The sequence below is a fragment of the Cryptotermes secundus genome, unplaced genomic scaffold (genome assembly GCF_002891405.2).
Source record: "Cryptotermes secundus unplaced genomic scaffold, Csec_1.0 scaffold1441, whole genome shotgun sequence".
Classification (NCBI taxonomy): domain Eukaryota; kingdom Metazoa; phylum Arthropoda; class Insecta; order Blattodea; family Kalotermitidae; genus Cryptotermes; species Cryptotermes secundus.
In genome coordinates, this window is record NW_019734987.1 from 95,370 (window position 1) to 123,250 (window position 27,881).

At 38.4% G+C, this 27,881-nt stretch overlaps 1 protein-coding gene across 3 annotated transcripts in view; it reads left to right on the forward strand.

Moving 5' to 3' along the window:
- LOC111869182 (1-phosphatidylinositol 4,5-bisphosphate phosphodiesterase classes I and II) overlaps nucleotides 1-27,769 on the forward strand; it is a 39,224-nt gene extending 11,455 nt beyond the window's left edge. For 2 of the 3 annotated variants that reach the window (XM_033753313.1, XM_023860465.2), the window contains exons 3-22: nucleotides 2,369-2,575; nucleotides 3,381-3,514; nucleotides 4,265-4,349; nucleotides 4,441-4,541; nucleotides 5,590-5,762; nucleotides 7,234-7,380; nucleotides 7,681-7,832; nucleotides 8,314-8,478; nucleotides 9,702-9,963; nucleotides 10,763-10,954; nucleotides 11,092-11,301; nucleotides 12,509-12,828; nucleotides 14,610-14,915; nucleotides 16,267-16,504; nucleotides 19,203-19,437; nucleotides 21,827-21,995; nucleotides 23,945-24,112; nucleotides 24,807-24,956; nucleotides 25,731-25,904; nucleotides 27,163-27,769. In XM_033753313.1, coding sequence (XP_033609204.1) covers nucleotides 2,372-2,575; nucleotides 3,381-3,514; nucleotides 4,265-4,349; nucleotides 4,441-4,541; nucleotides 5,590-5,762; nucleotides 7,234-7,380; nucleotides 7,681-7,832; nucleotides 8,314-8,478; nucleotides 9,702-9,963; nucleotides 10,763-10,954; nucleotides 11,092-11,301; nucleotides 12,509-12,828; nucleotides 14,610-14,915; nucleotides 16,267-16,504; nucleotides 19,203-19,437; nucleotides 21,827-21,995; nucleotides 23,945-24,112; nucleotides 24,807-24,956; nucleotides 25,731-25,874 — 3,555 coding nt within the window. In that variant the 5' untranslated portion in view covers nucleotides 2,369-2,371 and the 3' untranslated portion in view covers nucleotides 25,875-25,904; nucleotides 27,163-27,769. The remainder of the gene's footprint in view (nucleotides 1-2,368; nucleotides 2,576-3,380; nucleotides 3,515-4,264; nucleotides 4,350-4,440; nucleotides 4,542-5,589; nucleotides 5,763-7,233; nucleotides 7,381-7,680; nucleotides 7,833-8,313; nucleotides 8,479-9,701; nucleotides 9,964-10,762; nucleotides 10,955-11,091; nucleotides 11,302-12,508; nucleotides 12,829-14,609; nucleotides 14,916-16,266; nucleotides 16,505-19,202; nucleotides 19,438-21,826; nucleotides 21,996-23,944; nucleotides 24,113-24,806; nucleotides 24,957-25,730; nucleotides 25,905-27,162) is intronic. The other variant, XM_033753312.1, reaches the window with a different exon arrangement.
- Nucleotides 27,770-27,881: the final 112 nt, after the last annotated feature.

The following is a 27,881-nucleotide window of genomic DNA, read 5'->3' on the forward strand; positions in this document are numbered from 1 at the left end:
CCCTGTGTCTAAAGTGCTGCAGCGGCTAGTTCTTGTTTCCACACTGTACAAGTGTTATTCTGTGTAGTCTTCCTGTGTGCGTGCCGCCGCTTGTCTTTACTACATGTAGAGTGCAACAGGATGCTTAAATGTAATATCCCACAATTTTGTAAAAAGTGGAGAAATTACTTTAGTAAGCTACTAAACATTCATGCATCAGGGATTTGCTGACTTTCAGATATATATATATATATACACTGCTGAACTGTTAGTCCCAAAATCAGGCTTAAATGAAATTGCTTTTATAAAATCATTTAAATTTAAAATCTCACATGTAAATCATGAAGTTTGTATCACAGTTATGATTATTCTTTGGTCATTCAATCCACTCTTCCCTTCTTCTTCTGTTCACCTAATAACAATTTATTGTTACCATATTTTATTTGTGTGTGACTAATGTATCCAGTACTGATATATGCTGTTTACTTTCTATCAGTTTAAACCATAATGCCATATTTTATTTAAAAGGAAAAGGTTGTCTGACTGCCCTTCAGAAGGTAGGGAAATCCGAGGCAACCTTGATTTTATGGGTTTCAACACCAACTCATGATGTTTAAACTCGAAAATAGAGCATTTTATGTTCCATTTTATGTGTGTGTATATGCTCTAGATTGCTATTTGCATTTTTGTATGAGTTTGTATGATCTTTGATGCTGCTCGTGCAGTACGTTATCTGGAAAAAGAGGATGTGGATACAGCACATTAATGCAAGGTCAAAATTGATGGCATTCTTAGAAGTGAGAGTAGAAAAGGAAGGTTGCATTCTGCGAACACCATTTCTGTTTTTCTTTGCATCACTTTCATCATGAAAATTATGGGAATTTATAAGTCATTATATTATTTACTGAGATGAGGAACTGTGGTTCAGATTCTGATGTATTCTGATTAAATTTCACGTATATTTACAAATTTTCATTTAGTTTTTATAGGAGAATTAACTGTCATTAATGCCTATGTCATGTCTTATTTTTATTATAAGACTGGGTGAGGTTGTAATTCATGGTTTATATGCATGTGAAAAGCAGAACAGAAGCTATCATGATGAATTAATGCTTTAAAACTTAGTCATCTGTATAATACATAAAAATTCGTAGCCCATTTGATACAGTTAATAGGCTGCGGCCTGGATGACTAAGAAATTGGGGTTTGATTCCCAGCAGGCCACGATTTCTTCTCCATAACCTCAGACGGGCTCTGGGGCCCACCCATCCTCCTATAAAATGGGTATTGGGGGCTGTTTTCCCAGGGACTAAGTGACAGGGTTGTGAAGCTGACTGCTTACCTCCATCTAATGCCAAGGTTAAGAATGGTGGAGCTATGCCTCAATTCCCCCATACCTCTTCATGGCATAATGTTTAATTAATTAAGTTCAGGGATAACTTTACCTATACCCTTCATGTATTGCAGGAAACATAACTGCATGTGTGTTAACAAATGTAAACTGGTTAATATTGTGTGAAATAATTAATTAGGAGGAGATTCGATTTTTGACTCAAAGCAGTGAGTCGCAGTATTCACTTGTTTGTGTCTTTTTCGTGTTATCTTCAGGATTAATACCATCACACAGTAAGGATGATTTATTTCTTCGGTAAGTATGTACAGAGCGTAGATGTTTATGATGCACTGCACATTTTGCCGAACATCGCACCCATTCCTAGTCATAGTAGTCTTCACTGAATATCAAAATTGAGTGAACAGCACTCATGTTTCCTATTCATTGTGTCCTGGGTTCATATCTCAGCACAACAACTGGCTACTTTCATGTTTTTTATATGATTTTCTTCAGTCTTTCTAGCCAAGTGTCAGGATAAACCTCAAATTATGCTATGACCACTTCACTACACACCCATTCCCATTCATAATATGTAAATCCTACAGTTTGAGGCTACCTGATATGAACTAATGCCCTCAAGTAAACACGCACACTCCATGGTTTTTAGTTCACAAGTGAACTATACTGACTGAGCGACCTCTGCTTGTCGGCAAAGGTAGTGCTAACTTTAGCAGATAGAAAGTGTTGCATGGTCAGCACAATGAATCCCCATGACCGTTAATCTCAGTTTTCTAGACCGGAGCCACTATTTCCTTGAAATAGCTCCTCAGTTATCCTCACAAGGCTGAGTGAATCCTGTTCCAGACCCAGTACTTCTCAGAAAATCTGGTAGCGCTGGGAATCGAACCCAGACCTCTGGATCTGTAGCCAGGAACTCTGACCACTAGACCACAGAGGTTGTCAATGCCCTCAAGTAAACAACACATATATAAAGTTAATATTTCTCTTTAAAAGTGTTACATATCAGGAGTCAGGATACACTGTTAACTCTTACAGGAAATGGATATGCTGGACATAGCCACCATACGAGATACAAGAACAGGGAGATATGCAAAGATTCCGAAAGACCCCAAATTACGGCAGATAGTAACAATGGGCTCACAAGATACACTGGAAGAGAAAACTGTTACTGTCTGCTTTGGTTCTGACTTTGTCAACATTATGTTTATCAATTTCTGTTGTACAAAAAAGGAAATTGCACAAGTAAGTTAATATAGCTTTTGTGATAATGCTATTTTTATCTTTGTAATGAGCCCCTTCTTCTCTGATAAGGTTTCCTCTGAGTTACTAGAGTCAGTTGTAATATGAGGATACCAAATGAACCCCACATACCCATATTTTAGCATAGTATGAAATACAATTATAAGCATTCAATCTATTTGGACTACTCATACATAAACATTATTTTTAGAAAGTAATTAATGAAAATGTGGAGCTACACAATTTGAATTTATTTTCATATCCCATTGGGATAATGAAATCGAGGAGGGTGAAATGGGCAGGGCATTTAGCACAAATGAGAGAAAAGAAATGCATATAAAGTTTTTTTTTGTAGGAGAACCTGAATGAAAGATTTATTAGAAGACCTAGATGTAGATGAATATTATTAAATTCGATCTTAAAAGGTTGGATTGGAGGGTGTAGACTTGATTAATCTGGCTCAGGTATGGGACCAGTGGAAGGCTTCTGTGAGCATGGTAATAATCTAGTAATACTTTGGCTGCCTGAGTAAGTGTTAGCTTCTCAAGAAGTGCTCTGCCCCATACAGCTGGGTATTAATGAAAATGTGAACCTTACAGAGAATTATCTCTTGATTCTCCACTGTTTAGATTTACTGTAACTTACAGCACACTAATTAATTTGTCCTACACAGGGCATAGTTATCTATTTTTGTTGAATTGGGGTGCACCAGGATATATTTTCTTAAGGTTCTTCTGTTTGTTTTGTATGTGTGCCAGTATACTCTTTGTGCTTACATTCATCACCACCTGATCTTTCTTCTGTTTAGCTGTGGACAGATGAGCTCTTGAAAATGGCATACAGCATACTACAGCTGAACAGTTCTGCTATAATGTTCCTGAACAAAGCACACACTAAATTGACGTTAATGACTGACAAATCTGGCAAGATTCCAATCAAAAAGTAAGTATGTCTCCTTACCGGTCTCACATTCTGGTAAAATAATGTGCTTAGAGGCTTTTTGTTAGAATTCCAGCCAAACAGATCCCCAAGTGGGATTTCTGAAGGACAGAAGTGTAGTTGGTAATATCTCTGAATTATTTTAAAATTTGTGTGGCAGTTACTTTATTGTTATTTGAGTAATTAATGAATTATTATACTTAACAGTACCAAGCAGCAGCAGTAGTCAATACATCATTGTTGAATAATCTGCATATTTTTACTCCAGGTCATTGAGATGTCCATTTAAGTTTGTGATGTATGCCAGGAGGAGAAAACTGAAACTGTCCTTTGTCCAGCACTTGAGTTAGATCTTTGTTTACTCAGACAAGTAGGTACCTTCACCTGGGACAGGATTAGATCCAGCTGTAGAAACACCATGTTTGTACTTCTTAGAATGGTGGGACAATTAACAAAGTCTAAAACACTAATAATACTTTTTTATGTTTCCTCCCAACCTCTCAAATTAGAACTGGGAAGATGTTCAAGCTGTATCTGTGGTTCCAGTTACCAATTTGCATGCCTCTCAAATGTTGCATAGGTCATTCCAAACAATTAATCAGATTCCAAGGCCTTTGTAAAGGTTTTACAGTGTAAGAAACTTTACAGAGAAAGGTTGTTAGTGGTGACCTCCCCATGTTGGCTGTCCTTGATTTAACATAGCACGTTTTACAAAATTCCAGTTCATTTTTACATCATGATTTCCTTTTGCAGTGTGGTGAAGATGTTTGCTCAGAACAGGGAAGATCGAAAACGGGTTGAGAAAGCTCTAGATATATCTGGATTACCTTCAGGCAAAGTAAGAAGATCCTGTTTCATTTATAGTAATATTTAATTCCTAACTTTGTCCAGTATACACAGTTATTTATGTATGCTTAATCTGGTTTCAGAATGATGCATTAAGTCTTCAGAAATTTCAGTTTGAAGATTTCTTCAACTTCTACAAAAGCCTTACGCATAGGGTTGAAGTTGAGAAAATTTTTGAGGAATTGTAAGTATCAAGATTTATATGGTAATTTAAAAAATTTCTAGGGCAGGAGTCATATTTCAAATTTGGAAATGCTAAGACATAGTTAGCTTCAAAATATTGTCCTCATCAGGTGTGCACTCCTGCTATTGCTTATACTGCTTGAAACATTAATGGAAGCTACCTTGTCGACCCCAGTAAGGCCCTGGGGTCGACTCAGCCTCTAACAGAAATGAGTACCAGGAATTAATTAAATAATTTTCCTGGGGAGTAAAGTACGGCGGGTGTGTAAGGCTGACAACCTTACCGCCATCTTTAAGCCGATTGTCTAGATAATGTGGGACCCTCAACGTCTCACAACCGTATGGGCCTTTATGGCCTGTTACAGGGATAGCTTTACTTTTTTTTTTTCTTCTGCAGTGCAATCTTTGAAACAACCTAAGCTTTCAATGCATGCTTGAAATTACTGTCAAACAGCCAGTCCTTTATCGACATGAAGATGCAGAGATCATCAATCATCATTCATACATGAGTTCTAGGACTTGCTTTCAGGCCATCCTGCTGGGATATTCTGACTCTTGACATTAATGGCAACATGCATATGGGGAATTATCATTTATTTTGGGGATTTTGTAAGGAAACACCAGATTTTGTCACCTTGTAACAATCTTCTGTTCTCCATAGCATCCAAACCATCTCTGGGTTGCAGCCGGGCAGTCGATTCTACCACTGAACTCCAAGTGCTGAGATTAATGTTCCAAACATGTTCAGGTCATGTTAATTAATTAAATACAGAGACAACTTTACCTTATAATCTTTGGAGAAAATCCAGACAGTTATCTTTTGGTGTTTTAGAAGACATTTCTGATTTTCGTCTCATCATCACTCACAGTATTCACTTTTGTCTGGAACTGTTTGAAGTTACCATGCACATGAAATCATAACACACACAATGCTGGGAGAGTAAATGTATGGAAGGAAGATAAAACCATAACAGTAGTGATGTTGAACTGCTGAAGAAGCTGAAACCAGATACAAAGAACATACAGACATTTGGTTGATTTGTTTTCAGGTGTGGTGGCACTTCCAAGCGAAGATTAATGACAGCAGCTCAGTTAGTAGAATTTCTGAACAAAACACAGCGAGATCCCCGACTAAATGAAATTTTGTATCCGTATGCCAACACCTCTAGGGCCAAGGATCTAATTCAGCAGTATGAGCCCAACAAGTACAATGCACAACGAGGTAAAAGTTCACATAATTTTTTTTAAGTATGTTGTCATCATCATCTAACATTAGAATGAAAACAAAAGACTAACCCTGGTAGCATAACCTTAAGGCCGCACCATAGCTCAAGCAGTTAGTCGCTGGCTTCCCACGACGGTGGCCCAGCTTCAATCCTGGGTCTGGTCAAGTGGGATTTGTGGTGGACAAAGTGGCACTGGGGCAAGTTTTCTCCGAGTACTTCGGTTTCTCCTGCCAATCTTCATTCCGCCAAATTCTCCATCATCATAATCACCTGGGACAGGCTACAATAGGCCACTCAGTAGCCGCTGTGCCGAGTGGACCCAGTTAGACTCCACCTCCCCACTAACATAACCTTAAGATTCAGCACCACTGATACGAAAGCCTACCTTTAGATGCAGTTTGAAGTAGTTCCATTTATCTATGGCAAAATTCAGCTTAATATAACCATTCCTTTTTATAAATGGTTATCAACTCCATCCAGTGTGATTGATAAATGTTCCCCCTCCCCCTTTTAATCTTTCATCCTTGACATGTTTCGGTCTGAGAGACCATCTTCAGAAGGACATATCAATACAAGTAGAAACTACTATTACGATGTGATTGCTCAATATCAGTACATACATACAATATCATTACAATGCCATGAATATAAAATCTGAGCCTTTAGCAACTACAGCGATGTGCATGAATATATTAAAATATTTATAAATTATTATAATTAGTTTATTTACAAATGTAGTTTAAAATATTTTATTAAAATTTAGAACCAGTTTGGTTCATGTCCTTTCTGCTGCTGCTTTTTAAAAGATGTTGAGTGTTGACCACATTGTGGTTCTGTTGTTTGACGAATAGGACTCTTTAGTGTCATCCTGTCGTTCAGACTGCACTGTGTTGTTAACACAGCGCAGAGTTGATAACCTTTTATAATGATGCTAGCGTGATGGACTGGAAAGAACCAAATCAAATGTAACCCTTCATTTTTCTTCTTGGTCTTTGAAGGAGAGTTCCCTGGAAGTTATCACTTCCAAAATTCTGTCTGGCCCATCATATACCATGAGACTTAATTATTTTATTAATAATATGTGATCTGTGTAAATCACAAAGCTTTTTATTATGTAATAATGTTAAGTTTCTCACTTTAATCATAATCATAAATACCCAGATAAGAAATATTGTTATTACAGTCCACAAATTTGAATATTCATTGGTATCTTTGAGATGCTAGTTCTCTTAGTTTTTATGTTTCTAAAAGAGTAGAGACAAGTCTTTGGATTATTTTTACTGAACTGCTAGTATTAAATTGCCTGCTTCATCTCTGTGTATGCAGTAACATCCAGTCTGATTTCATTTTCTGCAGAGAACCAGTACACGTATATCTTGTTGGGCCATTTGAAGTGATTATACTGTTTATAGCAATAATCCCATAAGTAGTTGTTCCAGCTACATTAGATGATGTTTTCCTGATCAGGCCAGCTTAGTTTTGATGGCTTTCTGAGGTATCTGATGAGCGAAGACAACCCTATTGTTGCACCTTCGAAGCTTGACCTTTCAGATGATATGGACCAGCCGTTACCACATTATTTCATCAATTCTTCACATAATACTTATTTGACTGGTAAGTCAGCATGTCACTGATCAGGTTACCTAAATATTAAAGCATCAAACTTCTATTTAGAAGATCCGTGGTTTGAATCTTGGCTATCCAGTCATCCATGCTTTCCACTTTTATCGTCTACACTGTTTGATGTTAAATGATGTTTGCAGCTGATATCTCATTCCTTAATACTTTACATACCAACCAAACAAAAGGATTCTTCATATTTACATTTGTTTTATGCAGATATCATGTTATCATGACATATATTGCTTATAAATATCCTTCTCCCCTATTCTGTGATATTGAATTATATTTTAGGTCATCAGCTGACAGGTAAATCATCAGTGGAAATATACAGACAATGTCTTCTTGCTGGCTGTCGTTGTGTAGAATTGGACTTCTGGAATGGGCGGACGGAAGAACCAGTCATTGTTCATGGTTATACCCTGGTACCTGATATTTCTGCAAAGGTAATAATAAGTTTCACTGTAACTAAAAGATATTTTACTTTATTCTGTTTATTTATTTTATTTTTTCAGTACATACATTTTGCCTAGGGAAAGTGAACGTAAAGGTTTCTCACTTCTGAGACATAACGCCTTGTAATTTGTTGAGAATCAACTGATGTTGCAGAGAACATGTCACTTCCATCTTCAGGATTGAAGCCAAACAAGACACCATCATGAAGCAGGCTGTAGCTTGCTGGAGGCAACATGTCCCCCTCAAAACATTGGTTGACTTTCAACAGATTACACAGCATTATGTCCGAGAGCATAAAACTCTTCATAATGACTGCTGTGAGAACCTCAGATCTCACAAAAAGTAAGCATATTTATTGAGATACAGTCCAAACAGTATGGTGTAACCTGAGGTAGACTGCTTAGAGCTTAATTGACTAATTGGTTAGCTTAAGGGAAGAATGGAACTGTATATTAATGTTATATTTTTCAGGAAGTGATAGAAGCAATTGCAGAGTCTGCATTCAAGACTTCAGATTACCCTGTGGTTCTTTCTTTTGAGAATCATTGCAACCCCCGGCAGCAAGCTAAGATAGCACAATATTGTCGAGAAATTTTCGGAGAAAAGTTACTGGATGTTCCATTAGAGTCGCATAAAGTAAGTATGACCCACTCATTAATCTGTAATTTTGTTTTATATACTTTTGAATCAGAATTATAATTAAATTTGAATGATTCTTAAAGTAAATTTATGAGTCTTCCACAGAAATGCTGTTTTGTTTTACACAATTTAGACTTATTCTTCCTTCTTTGTTCCAAAATAAGGCTTACAGAAATGTTAATAATTTATTTCTAATAGATGGGAGTGAGTCCCACTCAGGGCGTGGATGTTTAGTTTCTGTGTGTGCATTTTTCTGTGTTTGTGTACAGGTAGAGGCCTTGCGACGAGCTGATCACCCGCCCAAGGAGTCCTACCAAATGTGTAAGATCTAGATTTGCGTACTGTTTACACAATTGGATTAACGTCTTCACAATTCAGTAGTTCAGTACCTTCCTACCTGTACCAGCCAGCCCATTTGCAGCATTGCGTACTTCAGTGTCTGTTTTTAAACTACTTTAAACTATGTAATGTAACAAGCACTGCATCTGAAATTTTCAGTTCTCAGTTTGCAGTTTGTCCAGCAGTACTTACAGAACACTATGCAAAGTGGATTTGATGTATGTTGAAAAAGACCAGAAGGCTGTGGATGTGTTGCTGTCTATCTCCCATTTTCAGTCTTAACAAACTCCATGAAGCAAAGTCTTCAGGAACAAATAGTCGTGCAATTATTCAAGAAATTCTCTGCCTGTTAAGAAATCCAAAGATTCATTACTTCTTTCTCCAGAGCATGTCTCTAGCATCAGAAAAAGTAGAAACTATTTTCTTGATTGCACTCTGACTGTGACTGAGTCTCGGACCCAGGAATAGAGATAGTTCTGTGGGAACCGCCCACAATGAATCAAGAGCTAGCCAATCACAGTCTAGGAACCCACCAATATTAAGCAACAGCTTGGTTCCTTACCTGTGATTGGCTAGCTCTCGATTCACTATGGGTGGTTCCCGCAGTTCCATTTAATAGACCCAACAGAGTAGGCTTCATACTGTTGCCCGATGAAGGAAGCAAAGTCACATTCTGGGACATATTTATTTAATCAAAATAGATTATTGAAAATTTCAATGTATCTCAATTTAATGATGGATTGTGTTCCAAAGTTTCCTAGCCTTAACCATATATTCTGAACCAAAGCATTACCAGTTGCACTATATGATAATTGCTTTCAGGTATTCTGTTCTATCAAACGTTATCCTGTAGCAAAATGTGAACTTAAAATATTTTTCAGTTGGAACCTGGAACACTTCTTCCACCACCATCACTTTTGACACGGAAAATAATCATAAAAAATAAGAAAAAACACCACCACCACCATCACCATCACAAGGGCACCAGTCAAAGTAATTCCCAGTCGTCACTACAGCAGGACCTGATTGGGTCTTCAGGGGGTGCTAGCGAGGCAGTACAGGGAAATGGTGACATCCCACATCACCCTCCACTCCAAGTTCGTCAAAGTAGCAAGGAGAGTACGCACGAGGAGGATGAGAATGGTAAGTTCAAGGCATAGTGTTTATATAGTTGTGTGTTTATTATTTGCTACTTATATTTTTTTTTTTGCAGTGATTGTAAAATAATATTTGTATGTTTGGGTCCCTACTCCTTTTTCCTCGTCCATTCATTTTATAAACCTATGGAAGGAACAGGATCTTCAGGATATCTCCATTCAAGGTCATGCTTGAAAATCTCCTGTCCCACTTGCAAGTAAAATGGGGCTGTCAATGTGGACATCTTGGACATTTTTTAAATTTAATTCTGTAATGTGATAAAAAATATTCCCCAGAGAGAGAGAGAGAGAGACATACAAATAAACAAGAGACTCATGCAAGTGCTCTCCCTGCTTCACTGATATGCTAAAAAGTATAAACTTGTAAAAGAATCGTGATAATAAACCAGTTTCTTTATCAGTCCACCATGTAGTAGGAGAAACAGTGATGTGGGAACCAGCCATGATTGAAGGCCTCCCACAATGCGAATATTTCAGGGTCCTTGAATATACTGTTACCTTCAACTCCACATTAGAGCCCTTTTTCTGATGTGCTGTAGATGTTTTTTTTTTTCTGTGCAGTAATAGTAAAGTTCATTGAAAGTCAAGCACACAGACCATTTGGACAAATATTTTAGACTATTGTACACATTACCTTGGTTTCCTGACAGTTTACTGAAGGGAGAAGTTGGGTTGAAACCAGACCAACTGTTGTAAGTTATGAGCGATGTTTGGTATATGCAACATTTCATGTATACATGTAACTTTTTGTCGAAAGGATCTGTGCTATTTGTACATGATTACAGATGAAGAGGAAGAAAGCAGTAGCGCTGAAGAAGCTGAAGAGGATAATCCTATTGAGATGAAGTTGCGGCTTCAAGAGAAGCCATCATCAGACAAAGTTTCAGCTGCCAAGGAATCTGAGGCTGGGGCTGAGATCTCAGCGCTTGTAAATTATGTACAACCTGTTCATTTTTCATCTTTCGAAAATTCTGAAAGTAAGTACCTGTTAGTTGATGTTTGAACATTTTTACAAATTTGTAGATGTAATAAGTCTACTATGAAAGTTTGCAAGGTGCATGGAAGATATTATGAATGATAAATTTACTGGTGTGATGTTTAATCACTTTTTCAGAGAAGAACCGTTGTTATGAAATGTCATCTTTTGATGAAAGGCAAGCGACAATGTTATTAAAGGAGCGGCCTATTGAGTTTGTCAATTATAACAAACACCAGCTGAGTCGAGTTTATCCTGCTGGTACACGTTTTGACTCCAGCAACTTTATGCCCCAAGTATTCTGGAATGCTGGCTGTCAGCTGGTTGCACTTAACTATCAAACTCTAGGTAAGTCTGCTTCTGGTTTCTGTTAGGTTAATTATGTTAAATATGTTGGCTTACAGACTTTGTATGCGTTATCTACACAGAGTGCTGAAATGATATGCAGATAGAGGGTGTCGCGTGTTCAGCGCAACGAATTCCCACGGCCATAAATTTCGGTCTTCTAGACTGGAACCACTGTTTCCTTGAAATAGCTCCTCAGTTATCCTCGTGAGGCTGAGTGGACCCCATTCCAGACCCACTACTTCTCAGAAAATCTGGTAGCGCTGGGAATAAAACCTAGACCTCTGGATCTGTAGGCAGGAACTCTGACCACTAGACCACAACTAACTTCGCTGAAAGCAGCAGTTGCTCTGTTGGTATAGTTCGCTTGCCGACTCAAACCAAGGAGTTTGTTTTGTTTGTATCTACACAGAGTGCTGAAACTGTATGCAGAATGGTGAGAGTGTGTGTGTCCTGATTACTGTAACAACTTGTACTCTTACTGTTCTGTTTCTGCAGCAGAATTGTATGTGTTTTATGGCGACTAGGTTCCAACTGTATGTGCACTGTCTGTCGCTCTCGGCTTATGTGGGTGTTCTGTGGGCTCAGTAGAGGACACCCCTCGCCAAGGTTCGATCTGACGTGTTCAGCAATCCGTTGCTTCGGGAACGCTCTTTATACACCGGTAACAAGTTTTATGTCATCCATTGTTACTCAACGGCCTTCTGTTGTTCATCTCCGGGGAAACACTGCTTCGTTGATTCTGCAATTCCTACGCAACGGCTCGCTGTTATTGCTTTACCATGGAAGAATCTACTCCAAACACATTACAATATCTAGTGTGTACTAAGAGTAATGGAGTGTTACCAACATATTGGTGTCTTCTGTCATACTTTTTGTTAGTTTTTGTTATAGTATATGCTGCTTCCATTCTGGAGTAACTGCTTTAGACATACAACTAATATTTTATTAGGTGATGGAATAACTCAGCCAGGTATACTGATTGGACTGAAATGGATGACAACTTCCTATCCGAAGGTAACAATGTTCTTTTTCCCTGAGTGTTAAAATGGATGGGGTATGAAGCTGATTACATACTTCCATCTAATGTCAGAGCTAATATCTGAAGCTGTACCTCCACTCCTTCATATGTATTCATGGCATTGTGCTTAATTAAGCACAATGACTTTACCTTTACTAATATTCCATTGTCTTATATCCATTATTACAGACCTTGCAATGCAGCTGAACTTAGGTATGTTTGAATACAATCATCGGTGCGGATTTCTGCTGAAACCAGAATTCATGCGTCGGAGGGACCGACGTTTGGATCCATTTGCAGAATCTACTGTTGATGGTATCATCGCAGGGACAGTGCAAGTGACTGTTATTTCTGGTCAGTTCCTTACTGACAAACGTGTAGGAACTTACGTAGAGGTGGATATGTATGGATTACCTGCAGATACAGTCCGTAAGAAGTTCCGTACACGCATTGTACCTGCCAGTGGCATCAACCCCACCTATGATGAAGAGCCATTTGTGTTTAAGAAGGTATATAAATCCCATACTGTAGCTTTAACTGTTATAGATTGAATGTTCATGGGCAAGTAAATGGAGATAATTATATGTGTGAGGTGCAGAAAGCAAGTTGAAGAGTACATTATGTTTATTCCCTGGAAACTTGGAAGTAAGAAATCACTTTGGAGACATAGGCATTAATGGAAGAATATTAGTATGGATCATAGAAAGAAATAGAGTGAGTTGTGGACTGGATTTTTCAGGCTCTGTATAGGATTTGGTGGTGTACTCATACACATGATAATGGAAAAAAGGCCTCAAAAAAAGCCTCAAATCTTACATGATAATGGAAGTTTGGGCTCCATAAAAATAAAGAATTTGCTGGATAAGCTGAGTGACCATTGGCTTCTTAAGGGTTCTGTATTATGGAAGAAAGAAAAAAAAAAGGTAAAGCTATCCCTGTAACAGGCTGTGAAGTCCCATAGAGTTGTGAGACATTGAGGCTCCCACATTTTCTCTAGACAGTCAACTCACAGATGGCGGTAAGATTGTCAGCCTTACATGTTGGCCGCCCTTTACACCCCAGAAAGTTTCCTGGTACTCATTTCTGTTAAAGACTGAGCTGACCCCAGGGCCATAGTGTGGCTGGAAGGATTATTTATCAATTGAAAAATCCACTTCATCAAGACTTGAACTCATGGCCTTGTGACTTGTAGCATAGTGCCTCAACCAACTATGCTGCTATGTGCCTCCTGTATTATGAGATCAGCTGTAATAACTTAATTTCTTTAGTAATTTCTTTTTAATTATATTTCATTCTTTGATGCCTTGAAGTCTTAAATTTGTGTAAATGAGTATTTCCCAAACTGTACTCTGGCATAACACTAGTGTTCCATAAGCCAGACCGAGGTGTTCTAGCACTGAAATTGAGTAAAGGCAGTCATTTCTTGATTCTTCAGAAAAACGTATAAACTTAAGGATAGAATTTTATCAGTTTTACACATTCGTCTGTCTTTTATTCATTTCTTATCCCTCTTAGGTGTGATTTAATAATAATTACTTTTGTTGTTGATGATGCTGTTATAATTTGATAAGGTGCACAGGCCATGATATGACATCATATTTTCCATTACTAATATAGCTCCTAGTGAAATGATGGCACATAAAAATTGATTCTCAAACTGTTCTACAGAGTGTAACACAATGTTTGAGTGTTTCATAAACTGAAAATGTTCGATAACTACTGATCCATATAATATTTGAAAAATGTAGTTACATTACTGTGCCTTCATTACAGAAACCAGTCAGTTAATGCTCTTGAGGGAATTAATTGATTTTTTTATACCGAGAATTGTATGAAGCCCATACATACATTCTTTGGGCAAAATGCAGAAGTTCTTAGTGTGAAAGCATATTGTACATGTAGTAATCCTGTGCTTTAAAATATTATATTTAAGCATCCTGTTGCACTCTACACGNTGTGTTAATTAATGCTCAGCTCTTAATTTAATTAATTTGTCTTCAGATTTAGCTTACATATGACACTTCTGACACCAAATGTTGGAGACTAATAATTTTGAAGGTATTATCTTTTTGGATATGAAGCCTTGTAGCCAGGTAAAAGTTCACTGATGTTTAGAGGAACATACCTACCTGCTTCTTGTTGGTTGTTTGACTTATTCTTTGATCCTGAAGATGGAATTTTGATGAACTTCTGTTGGATTACATGGTATTACATTGCAGAAGGTAATAACCCTTCACAGTCACTGCTATGAGAACCTCAAATCTAACCAGAAATTCCAATTGGTTTGCAGGTTGTGTTACCAGAACTTGCTAGTATTAGGCTGGCAGCTTACGAAGATTCGGGTCGTTTCATTGGTCATCGAGTTCTGCCTGTAGTTGGTCTCTGCCCAGGTTATCGACATGTAACCCTCAGGACAGAGGCTGGACAACCTCTTCCATTAGCCACACTGTTCCTTTTAATTGTTGTGAAGGATTATGTTCCTGATGGTCTTTCAGACTTTGCAGAAGCCCTTGCTAATCCTATCAAGTACCAGTCAGAACTTGAGAAAAGAGCTCAACAGTTGGCTGTACTCACAGAAGACATGGATGTGATTGAGGTAAAGACATATTCATACAGTCAGTTTTGGAAGTTGCTGGCTAAGTTTCTGTGTTACAAGGCCACACTATAGTCACTGGCTTCCCACCGTGGCAGCCCGGGTTCGATCCCGGGTCTGGTCAAGTGTAATTTGTGGTGGACAAAGTGGCACTGGGGTGGGTTTTCTCTGAGTACTTCAGTTTCCCCTGCCAATCTTCATTCCACCAAATTCTCCATCATCATAATCACCCAGGTCAGGTACAATAGGCCAATCAGCGGGCGCCGTGCCAAGTGGACCCAGCTGGACTCCACCTCCAACTAAATGAAAAAGAAATTCTATGTTATAAAGTTTTGACTTTACTTGACAGTGACAGCAGATATAGCATTTCTCTTGTTTATCTATACTCTTAAGTTGCTTTCACTTACGTAGATTAACAGTTACAAAGGAGATTTCATAAAATTCTGTTTTTACGGTGTTTTAATTGTAATATCTTTCAGTCTTTTAGTGCTTTACAATTAAGTAGCATAATGCCAGTGTCAGTGACAACAGTAAATTGTTTTCTCATATTGTACCTGTTTTGCTGCATATGAATGTTATGCATTATACCCTTGATTGACACCGCAGTCCCTGTTTCACTGAATATACAAAATATGAACTTGAAAACTTCTGGAAAGGCAATACTAAACTTGGAAGATTAACAGTGTGCACTGACCAGTGCAGCTAAATACAGATATGGAATTAACTGTTATCAGCAAATGTGGACATGCTGATACTAGTCCAGCATAGTTTGTTTGCCTGGGGAGGGGGGTCATTTTGTGATGCTGTCAGTAGCTAGACTATACAGTGTCAGATTGTGTTAATGATAGTTGAATGATGAATTAGAAAGGATTTTGAAGGAAGTAGACATGACCTAAATTAATATACTGTGCCAGCATTTGCCTGTAGGGACTGACAAGATTCAAACTGAGCACCTCCTGGATACAAGTCTACAGTGTTACTGCTATGCTGGATTGTTTGGTTATTTGCTGCTATGTATACTTATGTTGTAGGATATGTATATGAACTATGGGGATGATGTAACTTTGACATATATGTGTGTGAGTAGTAACAGAGGAAGGATGTACATGAGGGTGGCCTACTTGACAGCCTTAACATTCATTAGCAGAGAGTATCAGGTTGGTAAGGACAGTTAGTTCCCATGCCAATATTAGAACCAAGTGCTTCATGAATGCAAAGTAAAAATCCATTTACACTGATCTGCAGTGTAGTTTTGTTGTGTTGCCATTGTTTAGATGTAATGGAATTAATTATAATTTCTCATTACTGATCCTTAAAAAATTTGTTAATCTTTGTGGGATCATTTGTATTTCAGGAAAATGTAGGTAAACTTGCAGCACCAGAAATGATGCGTCCTTACCCATCTCCGAGACCTTCCATTGTAGGCGGCTTGGAAAGCCCGATTACTGAGAATCCATCAGAGTCAGATACGGGATCTGTTGTGGTACCACCAGAAACTGCAACACAGAATGAACAGCCTACTAGCCCCCCAGGGCCTCCTTCTGTACTTAAGTCTGCTACAAAATCTAATGAAGCCATTCTTTTGCCAACATGTAAGTTGAACTGTCAATGGTAATTCCACTTGCAATACTCTAACTAAACTAATTCAGTGTACCAGAATCCTTTCTAAGAAGGTGATGCATGCATTTTATGCAGTCAGAAGTTTCATTTCCATATTTACAAGAACTCACCACTGTAATCACATTAATCCACTCGTGTTCTGACATCCTGATGCCCTGTTGACATTGAGATATTGACACAATCACTTCTGCTGTACTGTTTGTATTACAGAAAAATTTTATTATAAAAACAATTGATTCAATGAGAATAAATGCTGAAGCACTTTTTCATGTATTACATCTGAATAGATTTCTTTTTCACTTGCTGTGTGCTAGATTATGTATATCCAAAACAGGCCAGTGTTGTGAAAACATTGTTCTCTTCTACCTGCACTGCATTATGTCTAATTAACATAGTGAAGACTCCTGCAAGTAACAGAATTTATTGTATTTAATTGAAAAAATACAGAATTTCATAGAAACTTGTTTATGTATAAGAAAATATGACCTCTTACTCTGGAAAAAGAGGAAGAAGTAGAATATAGGTGGAAGTGCTGATAGATGTTAACTGAAGGAATATATTCAGTTTTAAAATTATGTTTGTCTTGCTAGAAGTTAACTCGTCCAATGCCACAGAAATTCACTGAAATTGCTAAGTCCTGTTCATTTTATTCAGCCAAAATTTCAAATTCCTGCCAGTCATACTGGTTGGGTACAGTAAAAGGCACCTTGTGCTATCTAGTATAATTCACAGAAACTAAACTAAAGCAGTGCAAATGAATTACATGTAATGAAATATATCATACACAACATGAAGAAACAGAAAGTTGCCTGCAGAATATGTCCAAAATGACATGCAAGAGAAAATAGCCATGAACCAAGTAGTTTCTCAATAAATAAGTGTTGTAAAGTTGGTATTAATGTGGCAAACCGCCTCTGTGGTCTTGTGGTCATTGTTCTTGGCTACAGATCCAGATGTCTGGGTTTGATTCCTGGTGCTGCCAGATTTTTTTCTGAAAAGTAGTGGGTCTGGAACGGGGTCCACTCAGCCCCATGAGGATAATTGAGGAGCTATGTCTAGAAAGCCGAAATTAATGGCCATGGGGATTCGTTGCACTGACCACATGACACCCTCTACCGCAAAAGTTGGCACTAACCTTCACCAACAGGTGGCAGTCGCTCGGTCGGTATAGTTCACTTGCGGACTAAAATAACAGAGTTTGTTCCTTTTTATTAATGTGGTAACTAAAATAATGCTAAATGTGAGAAACATGATGGATGGATTTGTTATTTTATCCAGACCATATATCGATTCAGAATGACTGATTTTAGTGATGTCAATAATGAAAATATAGTTTGCAACCTTTTTGTTGAAAAAACTACACATAATTTTTCAAAAGGTTAGCAGTGAATCACAGGAAAGTGAATGGCTACATGCAGTTAAATATAATTATATATTCCATGTATAACAGTAATTTTTAGCCTATTTTCCGTGTTTTGAAAAAATGAAAGTATGTTTATGAGATTATCTTTCTGTCTATGTGTTGTGTATCACCCCCCAGTTGCTAGGAAGCAGCTTGGTAAACACATTCCCACGGCAACAAATAGATAGTGATAGAAGACTTGTTGAATGTGTCATTTTCTGAGTCGTCTGTGTCATGTTGAGGGAATGTGGGCGATTAGTTCTTCCCAGAACTTTTTGTTGATATTAGTATTTGTCACATGGAAGCTTTGTGTCATAAATGTGTTAATGTTAAGAAACATGTAGTAGAAAATCACATGTTAAGAATCAGGAATTTCTGATTTATATTTTGTATTCATTTACATTTGCAATAAGAAGCTACTTTGACCATATGACTGTTACAATAGTTATGTATCAGAACTGCATATTTTATTGCAGTTAAGATTTATATTGTAGTATTCTGGTTTATGACAGCATGTACTATTCTAAAGGGTTCTGATGATGGTGGATGACAAACAGAATTACTGGGTTTTTTGGACTTTTTCCATCGTCCAGAATTCTAGGTAATAGAGAACATGACGTTTCGGAAACTGGGTCTCTTTCCATCTTCAGGTGAGAAAGGAAGACACCTACTCAGTTGGACCCCTTAGAAAAAGCTTAGCTCTCCTCTGTTACCTAGAATTCCGGACAATGGAAAAAGTCCAGAAACCCAGTAATTCTGTGAGTATGTACTATGATAGGTAGTTATCAATGTTTCTGAGGAGCATACTGCCTCCATCTTCAGAGTAGAAGATGAAGGCAATAAAGGCAAAGTTGTCCCTGTGCTTGATTAATTAAACACCATGGAATGAAAACATATGGGAAATGGAGGTATAGCTCCACAGTTCTTGACCATGGCAGTAGATGGAGGTATGTGGTCAGCTTCTTGCCCTGGCTGCTTTACCCACCAGGGAAAGAAACCCTGGTACTCATTGTATAAGAGGCTGGGTTGGCCCCAGAGCCAATCTGGACCCTGTGGAAATGTGAAAAATCTCTTGCCTCTGTGAGGAATCAAACCCAGCTGAGCTATCCTGGCTCCGTGATGAAGGCAGTATGTTCATCAAGAGTGTTAATAATCACTACACAGTGTTATAATTCAGAAAGCCATGATATGATCTATATTATTCAGTTGCATCTTGCATCATAAATAAGTTTTCTTTGATTATGTTGGTAAGGCTGGACATGAATCAGCTGTTACAGGGAGCGAAGATCTTGTGGCAGAGCCGTTGGAGAAATTTATGGAAAGCAAAGCAGTAAAGGAAAAATTACAAGAACTGGAAAAGAAGCTGGAAACCCTGAAGAAGAAACATGAAAAGGAAAAGAACAGGGTTCAGACACATGGCAAGACTTCGTCACATTATGATAATGATAGAAAGAAAAAGTTCTATGGTCACATGCTTGTGAAGAGGCTCTCCAATAAGAATATGTGAGCATTGTACTGTTGTCACAATTTCTGTTGGTTCTTTCTTCCTAATGGCACATCTTAGTCTTCAGACAAATAAGCTGATCGAACCCCATCAAGTTGATCAGTGTGCGAGACACAAAGATGCTGCAAAGCAGACTCGACTTAACTGGTGCACCATGAATGAAACATACACAAATTCTATGCTAAGCAAAGTGATCCTGCCTTTGCAATATCTGAGTGTGTCTGATTTGATTCTTTAGTGTGCCAGCAGCCCTACACTGAGCTATGCCCCATACCCTGGATACAGCATTTTCCTCCTCATTCTTTCATTGTCCCTTGAAAGTTACTGCTGGGTTTCTGTTAATGACAACCACAGAATCAGAGACCTTCTTGAGAGGCTAATTATTGCTTGATTAGTAAAGAATTTCCTCACATGATTCCTTATACTGTATTTACTCAGGTTCAAGACAATTCTGAATCTAAGATGACTTTTTGTGTTTGATTTTATTAAAATAAATAATGAATGTAACACAAGAATAACTTTATTCAACAAAGAAACATTTGCCAGGGTAATAAATTTTCAGCTGCACCATTGTCTGCCATCTTAGAATTTGTATCTTCTCTATTTACAGCTTACATAAAGAAAAAAACTCCTGCACATCACACATTACTTTGTGTTACCAGTTTCACTAAGGCAGTGCATTGTCATTCACTTTTCTGTTGATACTGTCTTTATTCTCTCAGAAACCAAATTTTGTAGCATCATCATTAAATGTTTCATTATGGTTTTATACATAATATTGTTAGTGACAGCTGGCATTAGCACACATTTTAAACCATAGCATCACTCCTGTATTACGTTTCTTTGACCATGTAGCTTCATAGTAAGCCTGTCACAGTGGCCGTGCAGTCTAAGGCATGAACTGTCTTCACCCGCTTGAACACTGGGATTGTGGATTCAAATTCCACTAGAGGCATGGATGTCTGTGTGCATTTAATCTGTGTGTGTGTTGTTCTCTGTGTAGGTAATGGCCTTGCAATGGGCTGATCCCCCATCCAAGAAGTCCTACTGACTGTATAGATTAAGAAACTGGAGAAGTTGCTAAGGTCCACAAGGGCTGTAGAGCCATACATAGATAGATTAGGTAGTTTCATAGTAAACAACCATAATTAGTGCATTATCCAGCTTTATTATATAATATCAGTAATAATGTTGAAACATTGATAATGCGGGGATATTTTTATAATACTCAGCTACAGGACAAACCTAAGTTTTCAGAAGGAAATCTGGGGAAAACATTTAAATTTCCAGTGAAGATGATAATGTATGAAAACACAGGTTTAAAATTCTTAGGTCATGTATTGTCTTAATTAGTAAGTAGTATAAAGCCTGAAAAGTTCTGTCTTCTAGAGTATAATTCTGTGTAGCCTGCTGAAAGTCAACCAATGTTTCGGGGGAACATATCGCCACCATTTTCAGGGTCAGAGAATAAGCCAAGCAAGAACCTAGCATGAGGCAGACAGCAAGATGACCTTCACCAATGAAGATGGAGGTGATATGGTCTCCCAAAATGGGGGTTGAATTTCGCCAACTTACATGGCAATACTTGTATTCATTCATTCATCAGTAATCTGTCAGACGACAGATCCACAGTCTCTTCCAAAACTGTTCTTCCACTTAATGCGATCTAGAGCTTTCTCCTTCAAATGAGAATATCCTCTTCTGGCCCAAGGTCATCCAGCATCTTCTTACGTCTTCTTCCTCGTCTTCTGGTCACTTCTATCCACCCCTCTGTCTTTCCTTCAGTAACTTCTTTTAGATGGCAGTTACTGCGTAAGATATGACCAATCCAATTAGCCTTCCATTTTCTTATTTCGTGTAGGATATTCCTCTGCTCACTGACTCTAAATAACACTTCTTCATTTCTCACATAATCGGTCCAGCTGATCTGCTCCATCCTTCTCCAATACCACATTTCGAAGATGGCAATATATCCCAGAAGAAAAATCTCATAGTTACCACTGTGAGAAACTGAAATCAAACTTTGTGTAAAGCGTATTGAAATTTCATAAGGAAATAGTTAAAAACAAACTTCTTCAAAAATCCAATCTCAGTAACTTGAACAGTTCTGGATACAAAACTTGCTAGAATAACATTATGCACTAAATTATGCCACTTCTCTAGGAAATTCCTTTTAACAAAGGTGGACACTGAGATACCGACTGAAGCATACCTTTCTTTGCTGCCATCTTATGCTTCTGTTTGTACCTACTCGATGACATACCAAACATACACAGTGACAGTAATATGCTTTAGCTTTAAGGATTGATGTATCAATGCTATGTTTAATTAATTTAATTTTCTTCATCTTGGTTGACCTTACTCAGACAGATTGTTTCGTTTTATCAGAGATGTTGGCATGGGAACAGTTCAGCCCGACACTTCAGAATGCTCTGAATGTGAGAGTGATGCGTCAAAAGCTACAGGCCTGCCTCGTAGTCAGTCAGAACGTTTACTGTCCCTCTGCAAGGATTACATCAACAGTGAGAGAGAACTAAGGGAGAAATACCACGCACTGGTGAGTTCTGATTTTGCACTTCATTAGTTTTACTTTCATGTTTCAAATTTGCAATCTCGAAGGGACAGACTGTTTTACTTGTACTTATATAAACTTTTTAATTATTTTTTTTAGTATAAATTAATGGCCTATTCAGATGCATACTCTTTATAATAGGTCCTTTGAAAACATTTTCTTAATTGACATATTTTCACATGTTGTTTCTGGTTATCAGTGTTTCAAGGAGCTTCCTTCTCGCATCTTCAGGGTAGTAGAACTTTTACCCTGAAGATGGATGCAACAAATAATTTCAGGATATTGGTAACCACCTAAGAGACTAGATGATGTTATAACCCAGAAACTACAATCTAAATTTTGAGCATTATAAAAGACTCAGTTCTTATGTGTTGTTGAGGTTTTGAATGCCCAGGTCTGTGGATCAGTTTTCAATATCTGATCTCTATACCTTTGTCAGAACTTTATATCAGTGAAAAGTGTGTATTTCCTGATAAGGTCATTGGATTTTTCATTTTGCTTAATGCTTCCAACTGCACTGTTGCCCTGGGGCCATCTCAGCCTCTAACAGAAATGAGTACCAGGAATCTTCCTAGGCTTAAAGGGCAGCCAGCACATAATGCTGACAACCTCACTGCCGTCTGTGAGCTGACTATCTAGAAAATGTGGGAGCCTCGATGTCTCACAACCCTGTGGGCTTCCATGACCTGTTACAGGGATAGCTTTACCTTTTATTCTGGGGGTTAGTACACTGTGTAGTCTTGTAGGTGGTTACAGTGTTTTGGAGGAACCTGCTGTCTCCATATTTAGGTAAAGGATTTAACAGTAGATCCCTCAGAAATGTTAATATACTAGGTGGTTCAAATATGACTGGGACTGATTTAAAAAAAAAACATAATTGCCAAACACTTACTTGCACATGTCAGTCTTCAACATACTCCCCTCTGGAGTCAACACATATTTTCCAACTTTCTGGAAGCATCCTGATGCCCCCCCAAAAAAGACTTGTGGTTGGCGGCGTATCCACTCCCGAACAGTCTGGATGACGGCGTCGTTGTCCACAAACCACATGCCTTGCAAGTCTGATTTGAGCCTTCCGAACAGGTAGAAATCACTTGGGGCCAAATCGGGACTGTACGGCGGATGTGTCAGAAGGTTCCATTTCAGTTTCTAAAGGGTTTCCATTGTTTTGGCTGTATGGGGGCGTGCATTGTCTTGAAGGAAGGCTACCCGCTTTCCACCTGTCTTCCGCTTGGATCGGATCTTAACTCCAAGTTCCTTGATAGTGATGCGCCTATTCTCACAAATAAGCACGTCTGCACGATCAGTGTTCGGCTCGGTGATGGATGTTCGTGGCCAACGATCATGCAGTTCATTCTCCACGTGCTCTCTGCCCTCTCTGAAGCACTTACACCACGGGTCCGTGAGAGACACTCTTCCCCATACTGTTCTTGGAGTCTGTGGTGAATTTCAGTGGACTGGACGTTTTCTCCAACAAGGAATTTGATCACAGTGCGTTGTTCCACGCTCCGCGGTAGCTTCTGTTCTCTCATCACTCTAGCAACTTCCAGACAGGACTGAACAGGTTCTAACCCTAACAGGAGGGAGGGTGGAGGTTGTGGCTTCACTTTCTCAAGGTCACACAGCTGCTGCGCAGTGCGGCTTGTTTACAAAAAAAATCAGTCCCGATCATATTTGAACCACCTTGTATATTTAAAAGAATTCAATGTGTGATAGCAGAGCAGATAGAAGAGAACATTAAATTTTCACTCCTGGGAACACCAGATGGCTCGTCTAAGGAGGTGTTCTTAAGTAACTCGTAAATATTATTTTGGAGTACAGAACAGGTGTTGGGGGTTAAGGGTATGTCTTCCCACTCTTGTTTATACATATCACTTAGTGAGACATAAACATTTTTATGTTTTAATTAGTTGTTTATTCTTCATAATTCTCAGATATTCCAGACAGTTGAGAAACTAATGAAAACATCTCAGTGCAACCAGTTGAAGCTGTTGAGTGCCCTGTCAGAGCGGGAGACAGCAGATATGATGCGTAGGCTTGAAGCAGCGCGACGGGGCGAGGTAAAAGCACTATCGAAAGTACATCGTGACAAGGATGAAATGGTAAGAAATCTGGAGTGTTTGTAAAATATATCAGAATTCCTGACTACCATAGTGTAATCATTCTGATCCACATATTTCATTACATATTGTTTTTCTGTTTTCTTTTCAGTATTCTCTTGATTTTATCTTCACCTGTTTCCTTTCTTATTTCATCTGGTCAGTTCATGACCTTCCTAAACTTCAGCAACAAACTGTACAGAGCAGAGTCACTGACGTTGTCAAGCCATTTCCTGACTTTCATGGAAGGTTCATTACTATGGTTACAAGCCTGCTGTTTGTGACTGTACTGGACAAGATGAATTAGTCCATGCCCTTCCACCCCGCTTCTTTATAATCCATTTTAAAACTGTCCTCCTATTTATGCCTATATCTTCTAAGTGGTCTCTTCCATCGAAGTTTACCTAGCAAAATCTTGTATGCATTTATCTCTCCATGCATGATGCATCCACTGCCCAACTCATCCACATTAATTTGAAGTTTCAGCCTTATTTGATAGTGTGCTTTATATTAAAAGTAACTATTTGCAGATTTAGAAAAGGTTATATAACCAAGCCTGCATTTAATTTTTGTTTTTCAGGTTTTGATTTCAGTAAAGGGGATAGTTTGTATTCACATTTAATATGAGTTAGGAGTTATTTCAAATATAGTAGAACTTTCATGAACTAAAGGTACGATAAAATTTCTGTTTGGCTAGATACGAATTAAACGTGAGGTCGCTTCATCCATAGTGGAGAAAGGTGTTCATGAGCGTGTTCGACTGACAAAAGTATATGAGAAGAGACGTGAAGAACTTGAGCGGCAGCATGAGGAGGTCCGCCTCAGGCTTGAGGAGAGAAAGAATAAGGTACGCTGTGATAAAAGTTTACATATGTTTATCTTGCAGTATTGCAAACAGAGGGTGTCAGTTTATACTTGGGTGAAAGTCAATTCTAAGTATATGTTTTTATATTTACTAGTGGCTTCTTTCAATTCTCTGCCCACTGCATGTTAGTTCAACATTTATTTTGTGCATATCACGGTAAATTTGTCTGGATTGAAATGTAACATTAGAAATATTCTCCCAAGACAGATCAAAGGTGCAGCCCACATTTTGTATAAATTTGGATTGTGTACTGCTTATTATACCTTCATTGAATTTGTCTTTGTTAAAGTTAGAGGACATCACAGTAAACTGAGACTGGAACATGTGATTATAGGTCTTCCATTTTTCTAATTTAGAGATTATTCTTTTGTTGGACTCCTCTTTCTAACATGTATCTTAGAGATCTGAACTTGCACAAGATGCAGCCTAACATCCTTGACTTTATCATTGTAGTTATACTTGGTAAAGAGTACAAGTTATGAAGCTCCTCATTATGCATTTTTTTCCAGCCACCTACCATTTCATCCCCCTTCGGTCCAGATATTCTCCTCAGCACCCTGTTCTCAAACACTATCAGTATATGTTGTTCCTTCAATGTCAGAGAAGCAAGTTTCACACCCATACAAAACCACAGGGCAAAGCTGTAGTTTTTTGGTGTTCTAATTTTTATGTTTTTAGACAGCAGACAAGAAGACAGAAGTTTTTGAACATGTGAATATTTAGCTTAAACATTATTGTTATGTAATGATGATGTAGGCCCTGGCAGACTTAAATCGCATGCATGAAGACCATGTTGCGAAGATGGAAGAGGATTTGCAACATCAACACCAACACACCCAGCCAGCAACAGCAGCTGGAGGCGCAGCAGCAACAACAAGCACAGAACATGTCACACAATGAGATTGAGCAGGATAATGCAACAAACCAAAGGTACCAGCAAATAAACGTTCAAGATTATTGTCCTCTGGAATGTGTGTCATGTAGTATAGTAGAAAAGTGCTGACATTTCAAAGAAACCTGCTGCCTCCATCTTTACCCTTCTGTCCTGGAGACAGGCAGCAGATTCGTCCAAATTGTTGGTACATTTCTAACAGACTACACAATGTCACTTCCTAGACAGTGCCAGGAGACCTCAAATCTCACATTAATAAAGACTGCTTCTGATTTATTTGCAGGGTGTAAGGAAATAAGCATGCAGTAAGAGCAGGCAAATGTACACTGTGGGTGACATAAAGATGTTTATTTTCATCTTAGGTATATGCAGTACTTTGTGAATTAAGTGAACAAGCTCTACATGGTGGGGTCAGTAGCAGGAGGTTATAGCGTCTTCCCTTTCTCGTAAAGCTTGGGTTAAAACCAGTCAGAAAAACTCTATGCAGTGGGGTGGGGAGTGTGTGATAGGCCGCCTGCAATCATCTGCTTCTTGGTCAATACCATTTGGGTGACATGGTACAGCGCCGACCTGACAGGTGACCTCAGCTCATGGCTTGTTCAGCGATAGTCTTCATTGATGAATTCTTGAATTTTTTCAACATTTTCTGTTGTTTTGCTGGTGCTTGGGTGCCCTGATTGTTCATCTTCAGCTGACACTTGACCAGTCTTGAAACGTGAGTGCCACTCAGAAACTGATGTCCGGCTTAAAGAAAGTTCTCCAGAAATCTCACACAGCATTTCAAGAGCTTCGGTAGCAGATTTACTGAGCTGCACACAAAACCTGATGCAGAGACATTGCTTGATTTTGCCATCCATCACAGACAGAACAAAACGGAGTGAAAAAGCACTCGTATAAAAACAATGCGTGTTAACAGCGTAGTGTCATGTGGCAGGCTAATGCAATAGGCTTGCAGAAGTGTGACCTTGGCCTCCCCTCTCATCTTCTTTCACCGAGCAATTACAGCAGTAATAGTCTGGGAACTTTCTGATACCACCAGATATTCCACTATTTAGACTTATTTTGCTGTACTGTTTTCCTTCTCTCTTTTCCCCATCTTTAACATTCATATAAAGCAGCATATCTTGGAAGATAAAGTTCTGACCTTTTAAATTCCTAAGATATGATTCAGTGATTAACTCGTTCTGTTTGACCCAGCTATGTAAGCATCTCCCAGCCTTTTCACATGAGACTGGAATATGTGGACAGCCCAGAAACCTAGTAATCCTAATATGCATTGTTTGTTTATTGTTTTAGATTTTTGTGTATCCTCACTTCCAAGTATGGATAATGGGGAAGAGCCTTCATGTGGAATGAGTGGTGACAAGACCTTTGTGGGGTTTGCAGGTTGATATTAAAATGGCTGAAACCTCTGTGGTCAACATTATTTAAGTGGCAGGAAAAAATGAAGTTGAAGCACCAATGGTTGCATGAGGAACAACTCTGGAAGGTGAGTCCTCAAATGAACATTTGCCTCATTCCAACCTAACTCAAAATACCAAGAATCTGCTGTACATGTTAGGACAATCACTAGATAGGTATACTGATCCATACTGTATAGTGTATGTAGGGTGTAACAGAGGAGCTTTCTACTTTGGAGAGTATGCAATCAGGGTAATCAAAATACAATTCTATGTGATACGTCTCTCTCTCTCTCTCTCTCTAATTTATTTTATTGGATTTGATTTTGTAGGTTAGAATTTTTTTTAACCTAACCTTCTACAAATGCCTAATCCAAATATGGAATGGCTTCTATTGTGATAACTTATCAGCTAAACCATAACCTTATATGTTGCAAAGGGTGAAATAAAGTTGTGAACGAGAGGCTTCAGATTTCTCCTCTTATGTACCATATACAGGGTGTCCCAGGAAGAATGTGCCAGACTTCAGGAGGGTGTTCCTTATGTTAAACTATTCCGATAAAACCCAAAACACCTATGTCCAAAGTTGAACGGTTACGGAGATAATGGCCCCAG